Genomic DNA, 22735 nt, shown 5'->3' with positions numbered 1-22735 from the left:
GTCAAACGTTTTCTGTAAGTCTTCACAAGGTTTTCACACACTGTTGCTTGTATTTTGGCCCATTCCTCCATGCAGATCTCCTCTAGAGCAGTGATGTTTTGGGGCTGTCGCTGGGCAACACAGACTTTCAACTCCCTCCAAAGATTTTCTATGGGGTTGAGATCTGGAGACTGGCTAGGCCACTCCAGGACCTTGAAATGCTTCTTACGAAGCCACTCCTTCGTTGCCCGGGCGGTGTGTTTGGGATCATTGTCATGCTGAAAGACCCAGCCACGTTTCATCTTCAATGCCCTTGCTGATGGAAGGAGGTTTTCACTCAAAATCTCACGATACAAGACCCCATTCATTCTTTCCTTTACACGGATCAGTCGTCCTGGTCCCTTTGCAGAAAAACAGCCCAAAAGCATGATGTTTTCACCCCCATGCTTCACAGTAGGTATGGTGTTCTTTGGATGCAACTCAGCATTCTTTGTCCTCCAAACATGACGAGTTGAGTTTTTACCAAAAAGTTATATTTTGGTTTCATCTGACCATATGACATTCTCCCAATCCTCTTCTGGATCATCCAAATGCACTTCAGACGGGCCTGGACATGTACTGGCTTAAGCAGGGGGACACGTCTCGCACTGCAGGATTTGAGTCCCTGGCGGCGTAGTGTGTTACTGATGGTAGGCTTTGTTACTTTGGTCCCAGCTCTCTGCAGGTCATTCACTAGGTCCCCCCGTGTGGTTCTGGGATTTTTGCTCACCGTTCTTGTGATCATTTTGACCCCACGGGGTGAGATCTTGCGTGGATCCCCAGATTGAGGGAGATTATCAGTGGTCTTGTATGTCTTCCATTTCCTAATAATTGCTCCCACAGTTGATTTCTTCAAACCAAGCTGCTTACCTATTGCAGATTCAGTCTTCCCAGCCTGGTGCAAGTCTACAATTTTGTTTCTGGTGTCCTTTGACAGCTCTTTGGTCTTGGCCATTGTGGAGTTTGGAGTGTGACTGTTTGAGGTTGTGGACAGGTGTCTTTTATACTGATAACAAGTTCAAACAGGTGCCATTAATACAGGTAACGAGTGGAGGACAGAGGAGCCTCTTAAAGAAGAAGTTACAGGTCTGTGAGAGCCAGAAATCTTGCTTGTTTGTAGGTGACCAAATACTTATTTTCCACCATAATTTGCAAATAAATTCATAAAAAATCCTACAATGGGATTTTCTGGAAAAAAAATTCTCAATTTGTCTGTCATAGTTGACGTGTACCTATGATGAAAATTACAGGCCTCTCTCATCTTTTTAAGTGGGAGAACTTGCACAATTGGTGGCTGACTAAATACTTTTTTTCCCCACTGTATGCCAGGGATGTAAATGAAGGTGTGTTGTTTTTAGGTTGGTCACAAGGCCTTTGTCCTGTTACGTTTAATATGGAAGCGCTCTTGGAACATTCACTGGTCTCTCTCTGCAGTGCACAGACAACACCCTGTTGCCCGTACACTGACCTACTCTGTTGACCAGAGCACACAGGGCCTTGGTCAACACTAGTGCACTCTGTTGACCAGAGCACATAGGGCCCTTGGTCAACACTAGTGCACTGTAAAGGGACTAGGGTGCCATTTGGGACACAGACAGGCCACTGCTGATCCCTACTCTGACCTGCTAATCAAACATAACCCTTAACAGGGTTGGACATGAGTAATGTATCAAACATAACCCTTAACCGGGTTGGACATGACTAGCACAGCTATCTCATCTGTCTGTTAATCACAACGTGATTGACTCAATGTTAGCCTGCTTCCAGATCTGTTTGTTACGTCTCCTGACAATGACCATAGGAATTGGCAAGACAGCAACAACAGATCTGGGACCTGGCTAAATCAATGTGGCTGTTGTAATAAAGCAGCCTGATTATACTATGCTCTGTGATTTGTAGGGAGAGTCTGAGTTTGCCCGCATCATGTCTCTAGTGGATCCCAACGGGTCCAACAAGGTGACCTTCCAGTCCTTCGTTGACTTCATGACTAGAGAGACGTCCGACTCAGACACCTCAGAGCAGGTCCTCGCCTCCTTCAAGATCCTGGCTGCTGATAAGGTGGGGAGTGGTGGTTCTCTCTGTCTCATTCACTTGCTTTCTCTCTCACGCTTTGCTTTATCTGTCTCGCTCACGCTTACTTTCTCGCACGCTTTCTCTTTCTCTCTCTTTCTCTCTCTCTCTCTCTCTCTTTCTCTCTCTCTTTCTCTTTCTCTTTCTCTCTCTCTCTCTCTCTCTCTTTCTCTTTCTCTCTCTCTCTCTCTCTCTCTCTCTCTCTGTCTTTATCTAGTCAAGTCACGTCACAATGGTATTTAAAGTTTATTTTACAATGTCATCTCAAATGTGGTCACTAATGTCTCTCTGTTGTATCCTTTCCATAGCCCTTCATCCTGCTGGAGGAGCTGCGTAGGGAGCTGCCCCCAGAGCAGGCAGAATACTGTATCGCCAGGATGCCCCTCTACAATGGGCCTGATGGGGTCCCAGGGGCCCTGGACTACAGTGCCTTCTCCACTGCCCTCTATGGGGAGAGCGACCTCTAGCGTCACAACCCCGGAACTGCACCCTGACCTGCTATCAGTCGCTCCCACTTTGTCCCCACACATTTACATCTAAACAGATACATATTTTTGACCGGTACTAAAGGAAGTTATGTTTGAGAAATACAAAGCATTTTAAAAGCAGTTTCATGAGTGTCATTTCTAAAGAGTAGGGAGAAGTATTTATTTCAAAGGACTGAGCAGGATTCATTCACTAGATTTTAAAAATGATGATGTAATAAATGTGAAATTACATGTAATTCGCATAAAAATAATGTACAAATAAGAGGAACTTACACATAAGAAGCGCTACTGAGTTATTTACTAGTCACCTGTGGAGAACTAAAGATATGAATTTATGAGAAGCTTGTATTGTATGAGTGCTTGCATTGTTCTAAATTATTACATAAAAAAACGGAATGTTTTTGCCTCCCCTGTTCAGAGCCTAAAATGAATGGAAAAAGGACCCAGTATGTTAACAGCCTGGTCCCAGATCAGTTTGTGCTCTGGCCTACTACATTGTCAATCCAATGTCTGGCATGTCAGTTCCATAAGGAGTTGGCAAGAGCAGAAACAGACTGGCACCCAGGCTACATTATCATTCACCCAGGCTACATTATAATTCACCCAGGCTACATTATCATTCACCCAGGCTACATTATCATTCACCCAGTCTACATTATCATTCACCAAGTCTACATTACCATTCACCAAGTCTACATTATCATTCACCCAGGCTACATTATCATTCACCCAGTCTACATTATCATTCACCCAGGCTACATTATCATTCACCCAGTCTACATTATCATTCACCCAGGTTACATTATAATTCACCCAGGCTACATTATAATTCACCCAGGCTACATTATCATTAACACAGGCTACATTATCTTTCACAAAGGCTACAATATACTTCATTTCACCCAGGCTACATTATCATTCACCCAGGCTACATTATAATTCATTTCACCCAGGCTACATTATCATTCGCCCAGGTTACATTATCATTCACCCAGGCTACATTATCATTCACCCAGGCTACATTATCATTCGCCCAGGTTACATTATCATTCACCCAGGCTACATTATCATTCACCCAGGCTACCAGTATGCCAGAACTGCAGTTCTGTTTATTGTCAAAATGAGTGAAAAGTTGGCTTTCATGATTAGAGTAGAGTGATCTTGAGTCACTCTAGCATTATCCCCACTAATGTTTAGGGTTCCGCTCGGGGGAGGGGAAGCTGATCCAAGGTCTTAATGTTTAGGGTTACGCTTGGGGGAGGGGAAGCTGATCCAAGGTCTGTACCTAGGGAAAACTTCACCCCAGAGCCTCATGATATGACAGTAACTAGGCTGTGTTGATGCCAGAAACATACAATAATGTAACTGTAAAAGAACAAACTGTTTGTCTGGGTAAAACTACAATCTTAGTCCCCTCAGCCGCTGGGGTGGAGGTGCCATGAGTCTGAAGTTGAAGCAATACTAGTGTAAGACAAACAAGCAGAAAATAAACTCAGTAATTAAAACGTTGATGTGGTTTTTCTTCTGTTTTGCTGAACGTTCTTAATAGCCTACCTGTTGATTAGGCCACAATACATGCATATGCATATTTTGTTTCTTTTAGGACATGTTTTTTTCCTTAGACTTTATTTTCTAGGCTTTGTGATTCTTTGCAAGTTATGTAAGAAAATAACATCAATGGAAGTCTATACATTTCCAGACATGATTTTAAACGCGTTATAAATACAGGCTTGGTATCTGTGTCAAACCCACTTTCCCCCTTTCAGGGAGCTGTCACCTTGAACATGTAATCAGTGAGCTAGACCCTTTCACGCCATGTTGTAGCAAAGTTCTGTACTAGATGTTCCCTCAACGTTACTCAATGAAAGCTGCGCATGCGTGGTTCTGCAGCTCCTACACGCAAGACGGAGAAAAGTTTCTCTGCTGATTTACGGGACGTGGAGTTGACAAGCAGACGCCGGCGGTGTCAACATACTTCTCCGTGTGCAGTGGAGGTTCCTCGTCAGGCCGTTTTTCCGTTCCTTTGGAGTGAAAATAAGAAGAATACTAGCCATGGCTCCTACCATGCATGAGAGCTCAACAAAAAAAGGTAAACTGTTGCAACTTGCTGGTTTAGTATTTAGCTAGATATCAGCTGGCTGGCTAGCAGCTGTCAGTGACTAGCTAGCTAGTCCACATTGGTTAGCTAGCTAGCTAGCTGTATATCCACGTGAATTTATGGTCGACATTGTTTCAGCCAGCTAGCCTAAATGCTAAACGTTTTTTTTTTTTTTTATTTGTTTATAGATAGCGAGCTAGTCAATATGTGCTAGCTGCATGTTCCACTGCCTGGTAGAGTAACGTTGGCAAAACATGACAAAGAGTTAGATTGTTAGCAGGGAACATTTCGTTCTAGCTTCTAAGTTTGGGTCAGAATGTCAGGACACCAGGGGTGTATTCATTATGATTATCCTGGTGCAAAACGTTTCTTAAACTGAAGCAAACGGAACGAAACGGCGAGGGACCTACCTGAATTTGTCCAATAGAAACTCTCGTTTTAGTTGCAAAACGTGCAACTAGAGTTTCTAATGGACAAATTAATGTAGTTCTAAACCCCGTTTCGTTCCGTTAGTTTCCGTGGGGGTGGCTGGCCTGTCAAGTGTACATCACATCTATGTAAACAAACAAGCGAGCTAACTAACATCATAGATCAGGGATGGGCAACTGGTGGGCCTTTTGTAGGCCCGGGGATGACCCCCCCCCCCCCCCCCAATATCACTGTTGGGAGTTAGAATAGTAGAAAACACCAGGTGCAATTTCGACATTTGGTTGTGCATCAACAGTTTTTCTCTTGATATGTTGGTCACTGACAGTCACTCAATTGCCCATGTCAGCTACGTTTTTTTAAAAGATTGGTAAATTAGTCTAGCGGCCAGCTAATAATAATAATAATAATAATAATAATATCTAAACTTGTAGTAATCTTGCTTTGAAACTGCAACATTTTCTCAACGCCCCATGGCAAAATGTGTAGAATTGCAGGAAATTCACTCTTAAAACGTTTTTTCTCTCCACTGTCAAGAGGGGGGGCCGCTAAAATGTTTTGCTCGCAGACCCCCCCCCCCCCTTCAGATGTTTTGTGGCCCCGCCCCCATCAACGTTGTCCATCCCTGTACTTAGCTAGTACTGAACAGCACTGGAATTCACTGCCAGCATTCACCACCACTGGTGTAATGGTCTAATTCACTGCCAGCATTCACCACCACTGGTGTAATGGTCTAATCACTGCCAGCATTCACCACCACTGGTGTAATGGTCTAATTCACTGCCAGCATTCACCACCACTGGTGTAATGGTCTAATCACTGCCAGCATTCACCACCACTGGTGTAATGGTCTAATCACTGCCAGCATTCACCACCACTGGTGTAATGGTCTAATTCACTGCTGTAACTAACTTTATGACTAACTTCTACTGGTTTGCAAGATATCAAACAGATGTCATGAGACTGGACAGCAAGTCAGTGTTGTCAAACCGGCTACCAGGTACTGAGCATTTTCAGGAAGTGAAAGTCAGACAGCCAGTGGAGTCAGAAACACGATGCACCTGCAGGGGAGTTGTCAGGTAATAATAATAATAATAATATGCCATTTAGCAGACGCTTTTATCCAAAGCAACTTACAGTCACGTGTGCATAATTTTTTACGTATGGGTGGTCCCGGGGATCGAACCCACTACCCTGGCGTTACAAGCGCCGTGCTCTACCAGCTGAGCTACAGAGGACCATAAGACATTAACAAAATGTACCAGTGATTCATATTGTCCTGCAACTTTCTGAAAACGGCACAGGAATGACTGTCTGTGTGTCCACGTTGTGTAGCCGTTAGCGATGATGCTAATGATGACTGTCTGTGTGTCCACGTTGTGTAGCCGTTAGCGATGATGCTAATGATAACCTTCTTCTGGTAGAGCTGGAAAGGCTTTCCCCAAAACTTTCTCAATGAAATGTTAACTGCAAAGTAGCCTATGCTTACCTGGCAGAATGACATTACATTTACATTTTAGTCATTTAGCAGACACTCTTATCCAGAGCGACTTACAGGAGCAATTAGGTAAAGATGTTGCTGCCGTGTACAGTGTAATGAAGCCTCTCTAAAGGATCACCTTATCAATGACATTATTTCAACCTGATGCATCAGAAGATGGCACAGTAAAGTGTTTTCAATGTGGTCATCAGGTCAGATTCACAGCCCGACTATTAGACTGTAAACTGACTGTATCCACTCCATGTAGCTACAGGAGGCCCTAGCAGACCTTCCCTACTGACTGTATCCACTCCATGTAGCTACAGGAGGCCCTAGCAGTCCTTCCCTACTGACTGTATCCACTCCATGTAGTTACAGGAGGCCCTAGCAGACCTTCCCTACTGACTGTATCCACTCCATGTAGCTACAGGAGGCCCTAGCAGTCCTTCCCTACTGACTGTATCCACTCCATGTAGTTACAGGAGGCCCTAGCAGTCCTTCCCTACTGACTGTATCCACTCCATATAGCCACAGGAGGCCCTAGCAGACCTTCCCTACTGACTGTATCCACTCCATGTAGTTACAGGAGGCCCTAGCAGACCTTCCCTACTGACTGTATCCACTCCATGTAGTTACAGGAGGCCCTAGCAGACCTTCCCTACTGACTGTATCCACTCCATGTAGTTACAGGAGGCCCTAGCAGACCTTCCCTACTGACTGTATCCACTCCATGTAGTTACAGGAGGCCCTAGCAGACCTTCCCTACTGACTGTATCCACTCCATGTAGTTACAGGAGGCCCTAGCAGACCTTCCCTACTGACTGTATCCACTCCATGTAGTTACAGGAGGCCCTAGCAGACCTTCCCTACTGACTGTATCCACTCCATGTAGTTACAGGAGGCCCTAGCAGACCTTCCCTACTGACTGTATCCACTCCATGTAGTTACAGGAGGCCCTAGCAGACCTTCCCTACTGACTGTATCCACTCCATGTAGTTACAGGAGGCCCTAGCAGACCTTCCCTACTGACTGTATCCACTCCATGTAGTTACAGGAGGCCCTAGCAGACCTTCCCTACTGACTGTATCCACTCCATGTAGTTACAGGAGGCCCTAGCAGACCTTCCCTACTGACTGTATCCACTCCATGTAGTTACAGGAGGCCCTAGCAGACCTTCCCTACTGACTGTATCCACTCCATGTAGTTACAGGAGGCCCTAGCAGACCTTCCCTACTGACTATATCCACTCCATGTAGTTACAGGAGGCCCTAGCAGACCTTCCCTACTGACTGTATCCACTCCATGTAGTTACAGGAGGCCCTAGCAGACCTTCCCTACTGACTGTATCCACTCCATGTAGTTACAGGAGGCCCTAGCAGACCTTCCCTACTGACTGTATCCACTCCATGTAGTTACAGGAGGCCCTAGCAGACCTTCCCTACTGACTGTATCCACTCCATGTAGCTACAGGAGGCCCTAGCAGACCTTCCCTACTGACTGTATCCACTCCATGTAGCTACAGGAGGCCCTAGCAGACCTTCCCTACTGACTGTATCCACTCCATGTAGTTACAGGAGGCCCTAGCAGTCCTTCCCTACTGACTGTATCCACTCCATGTAGCTACAGGAGGCCCTAGCAGACCTACTACTGTTGTGTCGTCTGCAAACTTGATGATTGAGTTGGAGGCTTGCGTGGCCACGCAGTCATGGGTGAACAGGGAGTACAGGAGGGGGCTGAGCACGCACCCTTGTGGGGCCCCTGTGTTGAGGATCAGCGCAGTGGCAGTGTTGTTGCCAACCTTCACCACCTGGGGGCGGCCCGTCAGGAAGTCCAGGACCCAGTTGCACAGGGCGGGGTTCAGACCCAGGGCCTCGAGCTTAATGATGAGCTTGGAGGGTACTATGGTGTTGAACGCTGAGCTATAGTCAATTAACAGCATTCTGACGTAGGTATTCCTCTTGTCCAGATGGGATAGGGCAGTGTGATGGCGAATTGCATCGTCAGTGGATCTATTGGGGCGGTAATCAAATTTAAGTGGGTCTAGGGTGACAGGTAAGGTAGAGGTGATATGATCCTTAACTAGCCTCTCAAAGCACTTCATGATGACAGAAGTGAGTGCTACGGGGCGATAGTCATTTAGTTCAGTTACCTTTGCTTTCTTGGGTACAGGAACAATGGTGGACATCTTGAAGCAAGTGGGGACAGCAGACTGGGAAAGGGAGAGATTAAATATGTCCGTAAACACTCCAGCCAGCTGGTCTGCACATGCTCTGAGGACGGGGCTAGGGATGCCGTCTGGGCCGGACTCCTTGCGAGGGTCTTATGTCTTACTCACGTCGGCCTCGGAGAACGAGAGCCCACAGTCCTCGGGAGCGGGCCCCGTCGGTGGCAGTGGGTTATCCTCAAAGCTGGCGAAGAAGGTGTTTTTAGCTTGTCCGGGAGCGAGACGTCGGTGTCGGCGACGTGGCTGGTTTTCCCTTGTGTAATCCGTGGCTGTCTGTAGGTCCCTGCCACGGACGTCTCGTGTCTGAGCCGTTTGAATTGACTCGGGGAAGAGGATCAGAGGATAATACACAGATCTATTTCTACGTGTTTCATACGTTCTACATACACTGACTGGAATATATTTCACCTAGCAGGCGCCAGGCTCAGGGAGGCGTTAGGGAAGAGGATCATGATTCTAGATCCGGGGACGGGAACATGTCCTAACCTTATTAACATGTAATATGCTAACTGCATACCTCAGGTGCTGGCCCCAGCAGACCTGCCCTAGAGGCCGAGCTCAGGGAGGCGTTGGGGAAGAGGATCATGATTCTAGATGGAGGGATGGGCACCATGATCCAGGAGAGGCGATTGGAGGAGGAGCACTTCAGGGGGGAGGAGTTTAAAAACCACACCCACAGCCTGAAGGGCAATAACGACCTGCTGAGCATCACCCAGAGTGATGTCATCTACAACATTCACAAGGTACAGTGATGTCATCTACAACATACACAAGGTACAGTGATGTCATCTACAACATACACACGGTACAGTGATGTCATCTACACCATACACAAGGTACAGTGATGTCATCTACAACATACACACGGTACAGTGATGTCATCTACAACATACACACGGTACAGTGATGTCATCTACACCATACACAAGGTACAGTGATGTCATCTACACCATACACAAGGTACAGTGATGTCATCTACACCACACACAAGGTACAGTGATGTCATCTACACCATACACAAGGTACAGTGATGTCATCTACACCATACACACGGTACAGTGATGTCATCTACACCATTCACACGGTACAGTGATGTCATCTACAACATACACAAGGTACAGTGATGTCATCTACAACATTCACAAGGTACAGTGATGTCATCTACAACATTCACAAGGTACAGTGATGTCATCTACACCATACACACGGTACAGTGATGTCATCTACAACATACACCAGGTACAGTGATGTCATCTACAACATTCACACGGTACAGTGATGTCATCTACAATATACACAAGGTACAGTGATGTCATCTACAACATACACAAGGTACAGTGATGTCATCTACAACATACACCAGGTACAGTGATGTCATCTACACCATACACACGGTACAGTGATGTCATCTACACCATACACCAGGTACAGTGATGTCATCTACACCATACACACGGTACAGTGATGTCATCTACACCATACACAAGGTACAGTGATGTCATCTACACCATACACACGGTACAGTGATGTCATCTACACCATACACAAGGTACAGTGATGTCATCTACACCATACACACGGTACAGTGATGTCATCTACACCATACACCAGGTACAGTGATGTCATCTACACCATACACCAGGTACAGTGATGTCATCTACACCATACACACGGTACAGTGATGTCATCTACAACATACACACGGTACAGTGATGTCATCTACAACATACACACGGTACAGAGATGTCATCTACAATGTACACTACCGTTCAAAAGTTTGGGGTCCTTGTTTTCCATGAAAACATACATGAAATGAGTTTGAATAGGAAATATAGCAAAATTTGGGGGTGGGTTGGGGTAAGGGGGGGTAGAAGGATTACTTTATCCTATCCCAGGTATTCCTTAAAGAGGTGGGGTTTCAAATGTCTCCGGAAGGTGGTGAGTGACTCCGCTGTCCTGGCGTCGTGAGGGAGCTTGTTCCACCATTGGGGTGCCAGAGCAGTGAACAGTTTTGACTGGGCTGAGCGGGAACTATGCTTCCGCAGAGGTAGGGGAGCCAGCAGGCCAGAGGTGGATGAACGCAGTGCCCTCGTTTGGGTGTAGGGACTGATCAGAGCCTGAAGGTATGGAGGTGCCGTTCCCCTCACAGCTCCGTAGGCAAGCACCATGGTCTTGTAGCAGATGCGAGCTTCAACTGGAAGCCAGTGGAGTGTGCGGAGGAGCGGGGTGACGTGAGAGAACTTGGGAAGGTTGAACACCAGACGGGCTGCGGCATTCTGGATGAGTTGTAGGGGTAATGGCACAGGCAGGGAGCCCAGCCAACAGCGAGTTGCAGTAATCCAGACGGGAGATGACAAGTGCCTGGATTAGGACCTGTGCCGCTTCCTGTGTAAGGCAGGGTCGTACTCTCCGAATGTTGTAGAGCATGAACCTACAGGATCGGGTCACCGCCTTGATGTTAGCGGAGAACGACAGAGTGTTGTCCAGGGTCACGCCAAGGCTCTTCGCACTCTGGGAGGAGGACACAACGGAGTTGTCAACCGTGATGGCGAGATCATGGAACAGGCAGTCCTTCCCCGGGAGGAAGAGCAGCTCCGTCTTGCCAAGGTTCAGCTTGAGGTGGTGATCCGTCATCCATACTGATATGTCTGCCAGACATGCAGAGATGCGATTCGCCACCTGGTTATCAGAAGGGGGAAAGGAGAAGATTAGTTGTGTGTCGTCAGCGTAGCAATGATAGGAGAGGCCATGTGAGGATATGACAGAGCCAAGTGACTTGGTGTATAGCGAGAATAGGAGAGGGCCTAGAACTGAGCCCTGGGGGACACCAGTGGTGAGAGCACGTGGTGCGGAGACAGCTTCTCGCCACGCCACTTGGTAGGAGCGACCGGTCAGGTAGGACGCAATCCAAGAGTGAGCCGCGCCGGAGATGCCCAGCTCGGAGAGGGTGGAGAGGAGGATCTGATGGTTCACAGTATCAAAGGCAGCAGACAGGTCTAGAAGGACAAGAGCAGAGGAGAGAGAGTTAGCTTTAGCAGTGCGGAGAGCCTCCGTGACACAGAGAAGAGCAGTGTCAGTTGAATGACCAGTCTTGAAACCTGACTGGTTTGGATCAAGAAGGTCATTCTGAGAGAGATAGCAAGAGAGTTGGCTAAAGACGGCACGCTCAATAGTTTTGGAGAGAAAAGAAGGGATACTGGTCTGTAGCTGTTGACATCAGAGGGATCGAGTGTTGGTTTTTTGAGAAGGGGTGCAACTCTCGCTCTCTTGAAGACGGAAGGGACATAGCCAGCGGTCAAGGATGAGTTGATCAGCGAGGTGAGGTAAGGGAGAAGGTCACCGGAGATGGTCTGGAGAAGAGAGGAGGGGATAGGGTCAAGCGGGCAGGTTGTTGGGCGGCCTGCCGTCACAAGTCGCAAGATTTTATCTGGAGAGAGAGGGGAGAAAGAAGTCAAAGCATAGGGTAGGGCAGTGTGAGCAAGACCAGCAGTGTAATTTGACTTAACAAACGAGGATCGGATGTCGTCAACCTTCTTTTCAAAATGGTTGACGAAGTCATCCACAGAGAGGGAGGGGGAGGGGGGGGGAGAGAGAATGTGGCAAAGAGCTTCCTAGGGTTAGAGGCAGATGCTTTGAATTTAGAGTGGTGGAAAGTGGCCTTAGCAGCAGAAACAGATGAAGAAAATGTAGAGAGGAGGGAGTGAAAAGATGCCAGGTCCGCAGGGAGTCTAGTTTTCTTCCATTTCCGCTCAGCTGCCCGGAGCTCTGTTCTGTGAGCTCGCAATGAGTCATCAAGCCACGGAGCTGGAGGGGAGGACCGAGCCGGCCGGGAGGATAGGGGACATAGCGAGTCAAAGGATACAGAAAGGGAGGAGAGGAGGGTTGAGGAGGCAGAATCAGGAGATTGGAGGGAGAAGGATTGAGCAGAGGGAAGAGATGATAGGATGGAGGAGAGAGGAGAGAGTAGTGGGAGAGAGAGAGCGAAGGTTGCGACGGCGCATTACCATCTGTGTAGGGGCAGAGTGAGTAGTGTTGGAGAGGAGGGAGAGAGAAAAGGATACAAAATAGTGGTCAGAGACTTGGAGGGGAGTTGCAGTGAGATTAGTAGAAGAACAGCATCTAGTAAAGATGATGTCAAGCGTATTGCCTGCCTTGTGAGTAGGGGGGGACGGTGAGAGGGTGAGGTCAAAAGAGGAGAGGAGTGGAAAGAAGGAGGCAGAGAGAAATGAGTCAAATGTAGATGTAGGGAGGTTGAAATCCCCCAGAACTGTGAGGGGTGAGCCATCCTCAGGAAAGGAACTTATCAAGGCGTCAAGCTCATTGATGAACTCTCCAAGGGAACCTGGAGGGCGATAGATGACAAGGATATTAAGCTTAAATGGGCTAGTGACTGTGACAGCATGGAATTCAAATGAGGAGATAGACAGATGGGTCAGGGGAAAAATTGAGAATGTCCACTTGGGAGAGATGAGGATTCCTGTGCCACCACCCCGCTGACCAGATGCTCTCGGGGTATGCGAGAACACATGGTCAGACGAGGAGAGAGCAGCAGGAGTAGCAGTGTTTTCAGTGGTAATCCATGTTTCCGTCAGCGCCAAGAAGTCGAGGGACTGGAGGGTAGCATAGGCTGAGATGAACTCTGCCTTGTTGGCAGCAGAAGGGCAGTTCCAGAGGCTGCCTGAGACCTGGAACTCCACGTGGGTCATGCGTGCAGGGACCACCAGGTTAGAGAGGCAGCAGCCACGCGGTGTGAGGCGTTTGTGTAGCCTGTGCGGAGAGGAGAGAACAGGGATAGGCAGAGGCATAGTTGACAGGCTGCAGCAGATGGCTACAATAATGCAGAGGAGATCGGAATGAAATGAACTAAACATCTGGGAAAGGAGAGAGCGGGGCCTCCCTCACCACAACTCCCAAATATAACTCTCCCAACTTCCACCTCAGAAACTATAATTGTTGTAAACTACAGCGGTTCAATGTTTTCTAGGAATAGACTAACTTAGTTTATTCAGCTAGCTAACTAGGTGCAGTATTATTCCGTGAAAATCGTCCGGGCACCTCGTCATAAGACACCACAGCCAGCTAGCATGCCGGACTCCAACAACACGGCCACAACAAACCACCAGTGTATCAACACGCAAGCAGATCGTTCGTGTCCGTGTCTAACGTTGTGGGTTAGTCCCGACAGCTTGAGCGAGTCCGTCGTCAACTTATTCAGCCAGTTAGTTAGCTAGAATAGTTAGCAAACTAGCTAGCCATTGCTTTCAGACAAAGAAGAACCCCTCCTTTCACGGCACGAACACACAGAGAGAGCCAAACTAACGTTAACTAGTCACCCATGTCCCGAATTCCTTGAACGACTTGGGCTATCAATATGTAAAAAAAAAAAAACACAGATGTAGGTTATGACTTACCCCTAGCAGCTACTGTTAGCTAGCCAAGTGCAAAGCTAACCACTGAATTGACTCAGCCAGTTCGCGTCTGTTCGCTCGGTCGTTCCAGCTATTGTTTACTAGTAGCTATCCAGGTAGCAACAAGCTAGCTAAATTTCAAGCACAGTAGCCACTTGCTACCTAACGTTAACGGTTCAGACAATGAGGTATTGCATAGTTTGGAGCTGTGCTTTGGGTCATTGTCCTGTTGTAGGAGGAAATTGGCTCCAATCAAGCGCCGTCCACATGGTATATCATGGCGTTGCAAAATGGAGTGATAGCCTTCCTTCTTCAAGATCCCTTTTACCCTGTACAAATCTCCCACTTTACCACCACCAAAGCACCCCCAGACCATCACATTGCCTCCACCATGCTTGACAGATGGCATCAAGCACTCCTCCAGCATCTTTTCATTTGGTCTGCGTCTCACAAATGTTCTTCTTTGTGATCCGAACACCTCAAACTTCGATTCGTCTGTCCATAACACTTTTTTCCAATCTTCCTCTGTCCAGTGTCTGTGTTCTTTTGCCCATCTTAATCTTTTATTTTTATTGGCCAGTCTGAGATGTATTTTTCTTTACAACTCTGCCTAGAAGGTCAGCATCCCGGAGTCGCCTCTTCACTGTTGACGTTGAGATTGGTGTTTTGCGGGTACTATTTAATGAAGCTGCCAGTTGAGGACCTGTGAGGCGTCTGTTTCTCAAACTAGACACTCTAATGTATTTGTCCTCTTGCTCAGTTGTGCACCGGGGCCTCCCACTCCTCTTTCTATTCTGGTTAGAGCCAGTTTGCGCTGTTCTGTGAAGGGAGTAGTACACGGCGTTGTACGAGATCTTCAGTTTCTTGGCAATTTCTCGCATGGAATAGCCTTCATTTCTCAGAACAAGAATAGACTGACGAGTTTCAGAAGAAAGTTATTTGTTTCTGGCCATTTTGAGCCTGTAATCAACCTACAATTGCTGATGCTCCAGATACTCAACAAGTCTCAAGAAGGCCAGTTTTATTGCTTCTTTAATCAGCACAACAGTTTTCAGCTGTGCTAACATAATTGCAAAAGGGTTTTCTAATGATCAATTAGCCTTTTAAAATGATAAACTTGTATTAGCAAACACAACGTGCCATTGGAACACAGGACTAATGGTTGCTGATAATGGGCTTCTGTACGCCTATGTAGATATTCCATAACAAATCAGCCGTTTTCAGTTACAATAGCCATTTACAACATTAACAATGTCTACACAGTATTTCTGATCAATTTAATGTTATTTTAATGGACAAAACATTTGCTTTTCTTTCGAAAACAAGGACATTTCTAAGTGACCCCAAACTTTTGAACGGTAGCGTACACAAGGTACAGTGATGTCATCTACAACGTACACAAGGTACAGTGATGTCATCTACAACGTACACAAGGTACAGTGATGTCATCTACAACGTACACAAGGTACAGTGATGTCATCTACAACGTACACAAGGTACAGTGATGTCATCTACAACGTACACAAGGTACAGTGATGTCATCTACAACATACACAAGGTACAGTGATGTCATCTACAACGTACACAAGGTACAGTGATGTCGTCGACAACGTACACAAGGTACAGTGATGTCGTCGACAACGTACACAAGGTACAGTGATGTCGTCGACAACGTACACAAGGTACAGTGATGTCGTCGACAACGTACACAAGGTACAGTGATGTCGTCGACAACGTACACAAGGTACAGGGATGTCGTCGACAACATACACAAGGTACAGTGATGTCGTCGACAACGTACACAAGGTACAGGGATGTCGTCGACAACATACACAAGGTACAGTGATGTCGTCGACAACGTACACAAGGTACAGTGATGTCATCTACAACATACACAAGGTACAGTGATGTCATCTACAACATACACAATGTACAGTGATGTCGTCGACAACGTACACAAGGTACAGGGATGTCGTCGACAACATACACAAGGTACAGTGATTATCATCTACAACATACACAAGGTACAGTGATGTCGTCGACAACTTACACAAGGTACAGTGATGTCGTCGACAACTTACACAAGGTACAGTGATGTCGTCGACAACGTACACAAGGTACAGTGATGTCGTCGACAACGTACACAAGGTACAGTGATGTCGTCGACAACTTACACAAGGTACAGTGATGTCATCTACAACATACACAAGGTACAGTGATGTCATCTACAACATACACAAGGTACAGTGATGTCATCTACAACATACACAAGGTACAGTGATGTCATCTACAACGTACACAAGGTACAGTGATGTCGTCGACAACGTACACAAGGTACAGTGATGTCGTCGACAACGTACACAAGGTACAGTGATGTCATCTACAACGTACACAAGGTACAGTGATGTCATCTAAAACATACACAAGGTACAGTGATATCATCTACAACATACACAAGGTACAGTGATGTCATCCACAACATACACAAGGTACAGTGATGTCATCTACATCATACACAAGGTACAGTGATGTCATCCACAACATACACAAGGTACAGTGATGTCATCTACATCATACACACGGTACAGTGATGTCATCTACAAGGTATGGTCAGTGGGTTAAAGAGTGGTTCATGTTATCCTAGACAGCAAAAACTTGAGATGTAAAAGTTAGGCTGTTATCAATGCACCTGCCTGTTATGCTACAGTAATAATAAACCTATACTTATTACGGTTGATCTGTTATTGAGACGTATTTCCTAGAGAGAGAGAGATGGACGGACATACAGACAGAAAGACAGGATGAGATGATCTCTCTGTTTGGCAAGTACCTGCTGCGTGTGAATAAGCGTTGACGTTCCTCCCTTGTGTTTGTCAGTAGGAATACTTGCTTGCCGGGGCAGACATCATTGAGACCAACACCTTCAGCAGCACCTGCATCGCCCAAGCTGACTACGGACTGGAACATTTGGTAAGACAGCTGGTTAGTGGGTAGTCTGTAGAGAGCTGGTTAGTGGGTAGTCTGTATACAGCTGGTTAGTGGGTAGTCTGTAGAGAGCTGGTTAGTGGGTAGTCTGTAGAGAGCTGGTTAGTGGGTAGTCTGTAGAGAGCTGGTTAGTGGGTAGTCTGTAGAGAGCTGGTTAGTGGGTAGTCTGTAGAGAGCTGGTTAGTGGGTAGTCTGTAGAGAGCTGGTTAGTGTGTAGTCTGTAGAGAGCTGGTTAGTGGGTAGTCTGTAGAGAGCTGGTTAGTGGGTAGTCTGTAGAGAGCTGGTTAGTGGGTAGTCTGTAGAGAGCTGGTTAGTGGGTAGTCTGTAGAGAGCTGGTTAGTGGGTAGTCTGTAGAATAACACTCAGATTACCAATCAAAAGCTATTATCACAACATCGGATCAAATTTAGTCAGTAAGGGATGGGTCGCTAAAGGTGACTTGACTCAATAAATTACTCACTCACTCAGGTTGTTTGACTCACTGATCTTTTCCCAGGCCTATCGAATGAACAAGGCGTCGGCAGAGAATTGTTTGACTCACTGATCTTTTCCCAGGCCTATCAAATGAACAAGGCGTCAGCAGAGAATTGTTTGACTCACTGATCTTTTCCCAGGCCTATCGAATGAACAAGGTGTCGGCAGAGAATTGTTTGACTCACTGATCTTTTGCCAGGCCTATCGAATGAACAAGGTGTCAGCAGAGAATTGTTTGACTCACTGATCTTTTCCCAGGCCTATCGAATGAACAAGGCGTCGGCAGAGAATTGTTTGACTCACTGATCTTTTGCCAGGCCTATCGAATGAACAAGGCGTCGGCAGAGAATTGTTTGACTCACTGATCTTTTCCCAGGCCTATCGAATGAACAAGGTGTCGGCAGAGAATTGTTTGACTCACTGATCTTTTGCCAGGCCTATCGAATGAACAAGGTGTCAGCAGAGAATTGTTTGACTCACTGATCTTTTCCCAGGCCTATCGAATGAACAAGGTGTCAGCAGAGAATAGTTTGACTCACTGATCTTTTGCCAGGCCTATCGAATGAACAAGGTGTCAGCAGAGAATTGTTTGACTCACTGATCTTTTCCCAGGCCTATCGAATGAACAAGGCGTCAGCAGAGAATTGTTTGACTCACTGATCTTTTCCCAGGCCTATCGAATGAACAAGGTGTCAGCAGAGATAGCCAGGAAAGCAGCAGATGATGTCACCAACCAGACAGGTCAGCTGATAAAGATAAGAGTATCGTTATTGGAGGGGAAAAAAAAAAAAAACTATTTCACAATTACAACATTGTGTGTAATATATGTATTTTACATGTTTTTTTTAACTCACAAATATTTTTTTATATTTTTTATTACCAGGTTGTAAAAGATACGTGGCGGGCGCTATGGGCCCCACCAATAAAACCCTGTCTGTGTCTCCCTCCGTGGAAAGACCTGACTTCAGGAACGTCAGTAAGAGAACAGCTCGTTGTTTCATCCCTCATTTTCTTTATTCCCCTTTTTTTTTAAACTGGTGTCACGGCAAACTGTCAGTCTGTCAGCTGTCACTACAGATCTACGGTATGTAGCGGTCTTAACTGTCACCCTATCAGGGTCTCTCTCTCTAAGGCCTCTCAGGTGAGTCTTGATAAACCATTGCTGACCTCCAGAGTTGACAGTACTATCTCTGATTACATTTACATTTTAGTCATTTAGCAGACGCTCTTATCCAGAGCGACTTACAGTTAGTGAATACATATACATTTTTTTTATACTGGCCCCCCGTGGGAATCGAACCCACAACCCTGGCGTTGCAAACGCCATGCTCTATCAACTGAGCTACATCCCTGCCGGCCATTCCCTCCCCTACCCTGGACGACGCTGGGCCAATTGTGGTGTCACCATGGTGAGTGCTTCTGTTTCCTCCCCCTCAGCCTTTGATGAGCTGGCTGACGCCTACGCTGAGCAGGTCCGGGGCCTGTTGGATGGAGGTGCGGATATTATCATGGTGGAGACCATCTTTGACACGGCCAACGCCAAGGTAGACCTTCCTTACTCACTTTGACAGTCGTCTAGTTTGTATCAGTACGATTCTAGTTTTACATACGATTCCGTACAATTTAGCTCAGCTGGTAGAGCACGGCGCTTGTAACGCCAAGGTAGTGGGTTCGATCCCCGGGACCACCCGTACACAAAAAAATGTATGCACGCATGACTGTAAGTCGCTTTGGATAAAAGCGTCTGCTAAATGGCTTATTATTATTATTATTATTATCGTAATCAATGTGTCAATTCTGATCTTGTCATAAAAGGCAGCACTGTTTGCGATCGACAAACTGTTTGAAGAGAGCTACGAACCAAGACCTATATTTGTAAGTATGAATTCTGTCTTTCGTCAGTATATCTCTTAGCTCAATGCCAATAAATGTTCAGTCCGTCACTAGAGAGGAGTTCATGTTCCTATATTGTGCGGAGCTGCTAGATTGTTTTGATTGATTGATTGATTGATTTTGCCGTGCTGCCAGATCTCCGGGACCATAGTGAACAGGAGTAGGGCGGTGGCCGTATTACAGCCATACCGGCAGTCACGAGTCACGAGGCACCAATCAAATTCCCTGTGACTGTCGGTCACGGTAATTCCATCCAAAACTGTGCAAATGAATGACGCTGATGTGTAGCCTACCAAACTTGCTAAAATGGCCTGGTACTCAGACCTCTATTGTCCCTCTAATCCAGGGTTGTGAAACGCATTCCACGGAGGGCCGAGTGTCTGCTGGTTTTCGGTTATTCCTTTCAATTAAGACTTAGACAACCAGGTGAGGGGAGATCCTTACTAAGACCTAGACAACCAGGTGAGGGGAGTGCCTTACTAAGACCTAGACAACCAGGTGAGGGGAGTTCCTTACTAAGACCTGGACAACCAGGTGAGGGGAGTTCCTTACTAAGACCTGGACAACCAGGTGAGGGGAGTTCCTTACTAAGACCTAGACAACCAGGTGAGGGGAGTTCCTTACTAAGACCTAGACAACCAGGTGAGGGGAGTTCCTTACTAAGACCTAGACAACCAGGTGAGGGGAGTTCCTTACTAAGACCTGGACAACCAGGTGAGGGGAGTTCCTTACTAAGACCTGGACAACCAGGTGAGGGGAGTTCCTTACTAAGACCTAGACAACCAGGTGAGGGGAGTTCCTTACTAAGACCTAGACAACCAGGTGAGGGGAGTTCCTTACTAAGACCTAGACAACCAGGTGAGGGGAGTTCCTTACTAAGACCTAGACAACCAGGTTAGGGGAGTTCTTTACTAAGACCTAGACAACCAGGTGAGGGGAATTCCTTACTAATTAGTGACCTCAAATTAATCAATCAAGTCCAAGGGAGGAGTGAAGACCGTTCTCTAAACACTTCATGATTTGAATAATCTGAAGGATTAGGACAGATGGAGATGGGAGTTAGAGCTCCCCCCCCCCCCAAAAAGCCCCGGACCCAATATGCATAAATACATTCCTAAAGGACCTAAAGGACCGCCGGGCCGATCCGAGTGAAGGAAGCAGCAGAAAAGCCAATTGTTTTGCTACGTTATTAAACCGGAGCCATGGAGAAAGGGAGAGAGAGGCACAGTGAGCAGCTGTAGGCTACTAAGGTGCAGAGGCCATGTGGTGTGGGAATGTATGATTAAGACATGGGAGGCTCGGAGCACTGGAGCACAGAGGGGAGACCACAACCACTGATATCTCCCGCTAGACTAACCACAGCCGCTGATAGCTCCCGCTAGACTAACCACAACCGCTGATATCTCCCGCTAGACTAACCACAACCGCTGATATCTCCCGCTAGACTAACCACAACCGCTGATATCTCCCGCTAGACTAACCACAACCACTGATATCTCCCGCTAGACTAACCACAACCGCTGATATCTCCCGCTAGACTAACCACAACCACTGATATCTCCCGCTAGACTAACCACAACCGCTGATATCTCCCGCTAGACTAACCACAACCGCTGATATCTCCCGCTAGACTAACCACAACCGCTGATATCTCCCGCTAGACTAACCACAACCGCTGATATCTCCCGCTAGACTAACCACAACCACTGATATCTCCCGCTAGACTAACCACAACCGCTGATATCTCCCGCTAGACTAACCACAACCACTGTTATCTCCCGCTAGACTAACCACAACGGCACCATAGTGGACGGGAGTGGGTGTACTCTCTCAGGACAGATTGATTATGCTTCTAGATATCTGGCACCATAGTGGACAGGAGTGGGCGTACTCTCTCAGGACAGATTGATTTTCCTTCTAGATATCTGGCACCATAGTGGACAGGAGTGGGCGTACTCTCTCAGGACAGATTGATTGTGCTTCTAGATATCTGGCACCATAGTAGACAGGATTTTCCTTCTAGATATCTGGCACCATAGTGGACGGGAGTGGGTGTACTCTCTCAGGACAGATTGATTATGCTTCTAGATATCTGGCACCATAGTGGACAGGAGTGGGCGTACTCTCTCAGGACAGATTGATTTTCCTTCTAGATATCTGGCACCATAGTGGACAGGAGTGGGCGTACTCTCTCAGGACAGATTGATTGTGCTTCTAGATATCTGGCACCATAGTAGACAGGATTTTGCTTCTAGATATCTGGCACCATAGTGGACAGGAGTGGGCGTACTCTCTCAGGACAGATTGATTGTGCTTCTAGATATCTGGCACCATAGTGGACAGGAGTGGTCGTACTCTCTCAGGACAGATTGATTTTGCTTCTAGATATCAGGCACCATAGTGGATAGGAGTGGGCGTACTCTCTCAGGACAGATTGATTGTGCTTCTAGATATCTGGCACCATAGTGGACAGGAGTTGGCGTACTCTCTCAGGACAGATTGATTGTGCTTCTAGATATCTGGCACCATAGTGGACAGGAGTGGGCGTACTCTCTCAGGACAGATTGATTGTGCTTCTAGATATCTGGCACCATAGTGGACAGGAGTTGGCGTACTCTCTCAGGACAGATTGATTTTGCTTCTAGATATCAGGCACCATAGTGGATAGGAGTGGGCGTACTCTCTCAGGACAGATTGATTTTCCTTCTAGATATCTGGCACCATAGTGGACAGGAGTGGGCGTACTCTCTCAGGACAGATTGATTGATTGTTCTTCTAGACATCTGGCACCATAGTGGACAGGAGTGGGCGTACTCTCTCAGGACAGATTGATTGATTGTTCTTCTAGACATCTGGCACCGTAGTGGACAGGAGTGGGCGTACTCTCTCAGGACAGATTGATTGTTCTTCTAGATATCTGGCACCATAGTGGACAGGAGTGGGCGTACTCTCTCAGGACAGATTGATTTTCCTTCTAGATATCTGGCACCATAGTGGACAGGAGTGGGCGTACTCTCTCAGGACAGACAGGAGAGGCCTTCGTCATCAGTGTGTCCCACGCCAAACCTCTCTGGTGAGTCACCACATTCTGCTTCAGGACTTCAATACTACCTTGTTGTTGTAGACTTCCACATATTTGTCCTCAAGTTTCTTGCTATTTTATATTCAAAT

At 46.8% G+C, this 22735-nt stretch overlaps 2 protein-coding genes across 4 annotated transcripts in view; both read left to right on the top strand.

The window, feature by feature from the left end:
- LOC311120748 (alpha-actinin-2-like) overlaps nt 1-2815 on the top strand; it is a gene marked incomplete at its 5' end in the record, with an annotated part of 43843 nt that extends 41028 nt beyond the window's left edge. For 2 of the 3 annotated variants that reach the window (XM_084195323.1, XM_084195322.1), the window contains 2 exons: nt 1918-2076; nt 2397-2815. In XM_084195323.1, coding sequence (XP_084051449.1) covers nt 1918-2076; nt 2397-2555 — 318 coding nt within the window. In that variant the 3' untranslated portion in view covers nt 2556-2815. The remainder of the gene's footprint in view (nt 1-1917; nt 2077-2396) is intronic. The other variant, XM_084195321.1, reaches the window with a different exon arrangement.
- Nucleotides 2816-4475: 1660 nt separating this feature from the next.
- The window catches only part of LOC311120747 (methionine synthase-like), a gene marked incomplete at its 3' end in the record, with an annotated part of 31628 nt that continues 13368 nt past the window's right edge, over nt 4476-22735 (top strand). Inside the window, exons 1-8 of the mRNA XM_084195320.1 lie at nt 4476-4665; nt 9327-9547; nt 17093-17182; nt 18343-18412; nt 18555-18647; nt 19109-19215; nt 19487-19546; nt 22543-22637. Of these exons, the coding sequence (XP_084051446.1) occupies nt 4629-4665; nt 9327-9547; nt 17093-17182; nt 18343-18412; nt 18555-18647; nt 19109-19215; nt 19487-19546; nt 22543-22637 (773 nt within the window). The remainder of the gene's footprint in view (nt 4666-9326; nt 9548-17092; nt 17183-18342; nt 18413-18554; nt 18648-19108; nt 19216-19486; nt 19547-22542; nt 22638-22735) is intronic.

The sequence above is a fragment of the Coregonus lavaretus genome, assembly GCF_964263955.1.
Source record: "Coregonus lavaretus genome assembly, contig: HAP1_SCAFFOLD_2490, whole genome shotgun sequence".
Lineage (NCBI taxonomy): Eukaryota > Metazoa > Chordata > Actinopteri > Salmoniformes > Salmonidae > Coregonus > Coregonus lavaretus.
This window is presented reverse-complemented; position numbering and strand designations above follow the sequence as displayed.